This window comes from Pipistrellus hanaki (genome assembly GCF_964339955.1).
Source record: "Pipistrellus hanaki genome assembly, chromosome: 3".
Classification (NCBI taxonomy): domain Eukaryota; kingdom Metazoa; phylum Chordata; class Mammalia; order Chiroptera; family Vespertilionidae; genus Pipistrellus; species Pipistrellus hanaki.
In genome coordinates, this window is record NC_140505.1 from 2,076,753 (window position 1) to 2,083,923 (window position 7,171).

Genomic DNA, 7,171 nt, shown 5'->3' on the forward strand with positions numbered 1-7,171 from the left:
ATGTCTTTGTTTGCTGAACAAGAGTAGTGTGCACGAAGCACACAGCTTCACGTTACTCTACATTCCTCACCTCTTGTCAAACAGTTGAAAATAGAATTATCTCAAACCAATGAAGATGAAATTATCAGAATCTAATTCTGTTTAAAGCCTCCAAGTTTCTAGGTTGAAACTAATTCTGTCTTTGAGTCTAAACCCATCTCATTTATCCCAATTTTTCTTCATTCTTAAGTTGTCTAGGAGAAAGACTTATATTTTTGTAATCGTAAATGACAGTTCTGACCCTTTCCAGTTAAAAACAATAAAATGAGATTTACATTTAAAGGTTTGTTAAGTTGAAATTTTACATATTTAATTTAGAAACATATCTTGCAAAAAAAGTACAGTTAAGCCTAGACTTACTTTAAGTTGATACAATACCAATTCAAATTACGTATTTTGTGCAAGTAGCACACATGTGAAAAATAAAGCCAGTGCTAAACAGTTCACTACAAAGCATTTAGTTTTTTGTGACAAAGGGAAGTGAAAAAAGGATTTATACCAGTTGACTTATATTACAATTTGTGATACAAACTCAATTATAAGTAAAATAATCAATAATTTGAAATAGCTTTAGAAACATCAATCTAAATTGAAGTAAGGAAGATTAGCTGGTGGTATTTGACATAGTTTTGATGTAGTGTTTCCCCAGCATTCTACTCACACATTTCCACCCAGGCATCAATGTATACACTCAAAGGTTTTCTGTGACATTTTAGCGTGACTATCTAGGTTTCTTCAGATTTCTAATTAAAGGTTCAGTCCTTCATCATATGTGTTTCATAAAACTTATATCAAGTTTTCAGTTATAAACCTGATTGTATCTATTTGTGAAGCACTTGGAGCAGACATTTCTTGTAGGACAAGCATGTCAAACTCATGGCCCACGGGTGGCATGTGGCCCACAACGAATATTTTTGTGGACCAGCCAATGTAATGGTATGTAAAAGTTTTAATAAAATTTCGTTACTTCATTTTTACAATATCCTGTTATACATAATTATCAATTATGTACTAACATATGCTGATGACTGATTACTATACTCATGTTGCATTCATTTCCCTTACACACCTTACGTGCAGATGCACCGTTTCCCTCCACTAATACCAGCAGCGAATATTTTAGCAGCTGATGGCCACGCCATTAGTCTTGGACTGACGTGGTTGGTGTGCACAACAGGAAATATTGCGCTTTTGGAGAACAAGAAAAATAGGTTTATTTGTTTTATGCTTATTAATTTGTGCAGTTATTCCACGTCTGGTAAGTTAATATTCAAGAAAAAATATTCATTTTTATTAAAATTTTCTATTATTTTATGTTAACAAATACTCATTTATTTCACCCTTTGTATTTAGCATGTCTCAATCAAAATAAACCTACGTTTCTATGAAAATTGAAGCTTTTGGTTTTTTTTGCAGCCACATGAACGTAAACCTTGTTTATCTGGCCTGTGTTAGCCTTTGAGTTTGACATGCTTGCTACAGGAATAAGATCCACTTGTTGGCTACCTCAATTCTTTCTCTTTGAACAAGTATGCTACTCCCCATATCAAGAGACGGGTCTCATGCCCTTGACTTTGAATCTGACTGCTTGGAATGCTTTTTATGACATCAGTCATCCTAGTAGAAGTGATAGCCTTAAGATGTCTACAGCAGGAGAATCCTTGCAGCTTCTGCTTGGGTCTCTTGCAACACTTGTTCTAGGAATGTTCTCAGCTACCCCTCTGTGAAAGGCCCAGCCCCCCTAGAGATGGCTCCAACTGGACTTCCAGCCAATGGCCAGCACCAACTGCCAGCGAGAGACGGGAGTGATCTTCAGTAACCAGCCCGAACAAGTCTTCAGGCGGCCGAGTGACCAGCAGACACTGGACGGCAAAGGCTCAACCCACCTCCATAAGCACTGCTCAACAGTTAGCCCACAGAACCGTGAAAGATAATAGAAATGGATGTTTTAACTCACTGTTTTGGGGGATAGTTATTACACAGTGAAGACAACCAGAACATTAGTGTATCTTACTCTGCTCAAGTTTAGACTGTCAGACTTTTATAATTTTCTAGTAAATGACCCTTAAAATTTTTACCTAGTAGTCTAACATCATTAAAATGTTCTTGATTTGGTTCATGGAAATAGCTCAACCTTATCTGCTTTACATGCCTTTTCCTCTAATTGTTACTGAATCAAGATCTGAGCTACATAAATTTATAGAATCTTGCCCATCCCCCTCCTCAACCAGAAAAGGAAACGGGATCCCCAAGATTAACAAGGCGCACCCAAAGACATAAGGGATTGTCATCTACTCCTGCTTCAAATCTTGGCTCTTTGACTTTGTTCATATCTGTCACTTGGGGGGGTCAAATTTTCTGGGAAAATGTATGAGTTCAAGATAATACCATGTCTCATTATTATTTCCCTAAGTTAGCAAACAATTTTACAGATCCTTAACCAAATTAATTTTTACTAAAACTGAATGACAGCAAAATATTTCTGCCTGAATTTCTTCTCTTATCAAGTCTATGAACTCCTAGAAAGTTAATGATATCACATTTAATCATATTAAGTGGCCAATTCTCCTCTCCCTACAAACAGTGTTTATCTTTTCTCTCCCAACCCCTCAACCAGCACCCTCCCCACATCATGCTTTCAAACAGGTAATTCATTATGTGTATCACCTCCCACTTAAGGTTGGTAATCCTCAAATCTTATTTTCCTTCTTATTCTTGTGCTCTGATTAAATTCTCATTATGTATTTCTAACCCACTCAACATTTGTGTTCAGATATCTAGCCATCACCTCTTAATTAACATTTTAAAAATAAAATGGATTTTCATCCCAAAGTGTCCAGAAAATAAGCCATCTGGTTTTTCCTTCAAATATTCTCAAGGTACCGACTATTTCCCAATATTCAAGGTTTCAACTTTCCAGAGACTCTCTCTTGTTCATGCTCCTCTGTCGATTGCCTAATTTTATAGGTTTGGTGGGTGTTTTTTTTTTTGGTTTTTTTTTTTTTTTATAAGAACTATCTCTCCTCCATCTAGTTCTATTTCCATGGTTACTGCCATTCCACTCTGACTGGGCTTGACATAGATCCTATTATCCAGATAACTATCACAACTGGCTCTACCCTCTCCAGTTTACCCTTTGTCTTCAAAACACTGCTCAACTTACCTTCCTTAAACACCAATTCCATTACAATTAGTCCCTATTCCTGAACTTCCCATGATTCCCTGTTTCCTGCCTGGAAAATTCTAGCTGCTTGTTTTTAAAAGCTCTTCAGAATCAAGTCCCACCCAGCCAGCACAGTCCCATGTCCACTGCTCCTCAAGTTCACTTCCTTCCTGCTTTGAGGAGGGCCCACGATTTTATCCAGACCACCTCTTCCCTTCCCAAGTCCTTCACATCCTCCGAACCAGGTGCAATACCGTTCCCTTATGAACCTTTTCCTAATAGTATCTGTGGAGCTAAATAATGGTCAACGTTATTTTTTAAATATGTTTGTATTCATTTCAGAGAGGAAAGGATAGGGAGAGAGAGAGAGAAACATTAATGAGGAGAGAGAATCGTTGATTGGCTGCCTCCTGCATGTCCCCCATGGGAGATGGAGCCCTAAACCCAGGCATATGCCCAGACCGGGAATTGAATTGTGACCTCCTGGTTCATAGGTTGATGCTCAACCACTGAACCATGCTGGCCAGGCATCATTATTTTTTAAATAAAACAAAGATCACCAAGTGACCTGTCGCACTAGGGCCTGAGATTCCACAATCAGAGAGCCGGCGTCTGAATCTTGCAACTAAATGTAAACACTCCTAGCAAAGAACCAGTGCTGCGTGCTGAGTATGGAATATTGCAGCAAACCCTCTCTGGAGAGCACAGTTTTGGAGTGGACGGAACCCAGTTGCATCCTTAGGTAAGCGGAGGAAATAAACAAAAAGAAAATGGAGAAAGCACGGGGTGCCAACATCTCAACGTGCTTACTTTGCAAATAACTTTTCTGTGGAGAATTAGCCTTGTGCATTATGGATATGAGAGTATCAATTATTCAGCATACCTGAAGAATCAATTTCTCTCACTCTTCCACAGCGCTAGCGTGTGGATTTCTCTTTCTGAACCAGACAGGAACTGATGCTGTATTCACCCTGAGCACCGCCTTCCTGTCTTTAAAGGATGAGTTCCAGTTGCCAGGACATGGGAAAAGACGGAGCCAACCTGCAGGCACGGCTGGCCATTTGCCTTCCCTGATTCCTCCCCTCATCGCAGCAATTTGTCCTCATCTGCTACCACCGCCAAAGGCAAGAAGCTCCAAGTGATGAGGTTCTGTGACTCTCACAAGTATTTTTAAAAAGGAGGACAATGATGATTTTAGGTGACCCACTGTTTTCTTTTTCATTCCTGCACGTATTTCTTTCCTTCCTCTGCCATCGGCCCATCTGCCTGTTGGCTCTTCCTGCACCCGGCTGTGCGCCTGGGCCACTGTGAGTCCCAGTTTCTGGCTCGCCCTCTGGGGTGCATTCTTGCCCTTTCCCGGTTCCCTCACCTCTGGGTTCTCATCTGCTTCCCTGACCCGCTCTCACCTCCCAACCAGCTGACACCAGCAGGATTTCTGAGTGGCTTAGCTATAAGGGACAGCATGGCCGCCCTCCTGGTGGAGGAGGAGCCCATGTTATGGAGGCAGCGGTCAGATTGCAGATAGGAAAGAGAACTCAACATTCAAAACCAAGCCCAGAATCTCACAAGAGCTCAGCGGTTCACTCCAGCTCCTCCCCACAGTAACGCCTGCCTTCCGGGAACGTGGGGCCATGGGAAACTTATCCCAGGGCATGGAAGTAAAACGCAGACCAACGGTTTTATCACAGTGTGGAGATGCAAGCTAGAGGAGGAATGAACTCCCAAATCAGGAGTGCCTTCCCTCTGGGCAGAACTCACACAAGCCTGAGGTTACAAGGCAAGAAAAGTGCCATTCTTTCCAAACAGTTTATGCTGGACCCAAATATCATCTTAATGCACTGAATAGAGTAAATAAATAGATTACACTCCATCTAGCACTTTGGATTTCCATTGAGAGTGTTATACTACCTGGAGCTTATAAGGCCATATACAAGGGAAGGAAGGAAGGAAGGAAGGAAGGAAGGAAGGAAGGAAGGAAGGAAGGAAGGAAGGAAGGAAGGAAGGAAGAAAGGAAAGAAGGAAAGAAGGAAGGGAGAAAGGGAGGGAGGGAGGAAAAGGAAGAAAGTAGGGAAGAAGGAAGGAAGGAAGGAAGGAAGGAAGGAAGGAAGGAAGGAAGGAAGGAAGGAAGGAAAGAAGGAAGGAAGGAAGAAAGGAAGGAAGGAAGGAAGGAAGGAAGGAAAGAAGGAAAGAAGGAAGGGAGAAAGGGAGGGAGGGAGGAAAAGGAAGAAAGTAGGGAAGAAGGAAGGAAGGAAGGAAGGAAGGAAGGAAGGAAGGAAGGAAGGAAGGAAAGAAGGAGAGAGGGAGGGAGGAAGGAAAGAAAAGGTAAGGGAAGGAAAGAGGGAAGGGGAGGGGAGGGAGGAAGGAAGGAAGGAAGGAGGAGAGGGGGGAGGGGGAAAGGAGGGAAGGAGGGAGGAAAGAAGGAAGGAAAGAGGGAAGGAGGGAGGGAAGAAAGGCAGGCAGGCCTGAAGTTCGTTCCCCTCCACTGGGGACAGTGTGCTGTCACACATCTTTAACTTGAAAACACTCTGTTTCAGAAAGTTTTAGAGACAGGCCATTCTGGAGGCCATTGGCAACACAGTTTTCTCCAAAGGCTCTGGACATGGTCTCTGAGCCTCCGGTCAGGCTGGGGCTGAGAGAGTGGGGGCCCCCTAACCGCCGCCGGCGCCTCCTCCTCCCACGTGGGCCTGGCCGTCCCCGCGGGGACCAGCGGTCGGCACCCTCCGGCCCAGCCTGGACCAGGGGCTCCCACGCGCACCGCCTGGGCCCGGCCTCTTTCCTGGGAGGGGGACCCTCTGAACAGAGGCAGGGGGGCGGGAGGGGCGCGGGGAACGGGAGCCCCTGGGGTCCCACCGCACCCGCAGGTCCCGAGGACCCCTCTCCGCCCCTGGGACTCTCACCCCGTCCCCCCTCCTCACCCCAAACACACACCCCGGGCTCCCAGCACCAAGTCCCGGGCTGGGTCCCCAGAAGCTCCAGCAGCGCCTGCAGGACTGAGCGATCAGGTCCGGATGGCCTGGGCGCAGCTCCAGCCCGGAGCACAGGGAGCCTCCTGCCCAGCCTGAGAGCACGGTTCCCGCTCTGTCCCGCCTGCTCTGAGCGGTCCGCACTGATCGTCCCAGGCCACTCCCGCCTCCGCCCTGAGCACGGACCGGGGCTGTGCTTCCCGCTCCGGGACTGTCCGGCCACAGACAGAGCGGAGGGCGCCGCCTCCTCCAGCCCGCAGCTCTGCCCCCAGCCGCTCTGCCCCCCCAGCCGCTCTGCCCCCAGCCGCCCTGCGCCCCCAGCCGCTCTGCCCCCCAGCCGCCCTGCTCCCCGCACTCACCCATGGCCGGTCCAGTCTTGTCCTTCCTGGAGCGCCAGCCCCCAAGGCAGGCAACTTCTCTGGCTCTCTCCGCTCAGGGCACAGCGAGGGCCAGCCTGGCCCCTCCCCGCAGCCTCCGGCTCTGCACCCTCCCTCCCTCCCTCCCCACCTGCCCCTCTGTGGTTCCCTCCTCCCCTTTCCTCCTCCACAGCCCCACCGCCCCCTCACTCCCAGGGGAGCACTGCAGAGGCCTCCACCTCAAGACATTACAAACACTTCCACACACTCACACACACTCACACACACACACTCACACACACACATTCTCACAAAAAGCATACACACACACAACTCTCACACACACTTGCACACACATGCACACACACACAACTTTCACACACACACACACACACACACATTCTCACACACACACACACACACACACACACACACACACACAAGCTCACAGTCTCAGCTAAGAAGGACCTGGTGGCTAGAAAACAATCTTTACCCAGAGACCAGAGGAAGATATTCCAGGATAGACTGATCTGCTGTGTAGATTTTACATTCCCTGAAATCTTAAGTTTACCGTTTTCCCTTAATAATGATGACAAGAATATTAATAAAGAGAAGAGGAAGATGAAATTCTCCTGTTAATTTACAGGATG

General features: G+C 46.1%; 1 protein-coding gene across 1 annotated transcript in view; it reads right to left on the reverse strand.

The window, feature by feature from the left end:
* GPM6A (glycoprotein M6A) overlaps positions 1-6,649 on the reverse strand; it is a 158,737-nt gene extending 152,088 nt beyond the window's left edge. Inside the window, exon 1 of the mRNA XM_084878366.1 lies at positions 6,525-6,649. Within this exon, the coding sequence (XP_084734492.1) occupies positions 6,525-6,528 (4 nt within the window). The 5' untranslated portion in view covers positions 6,529-6,649. The remainder of the gene's footprint in view (positions 1-6,524) is intronic.
* Between the last annotated feature and the right edge of the window lie 522 nt (positions 6,650-7,171).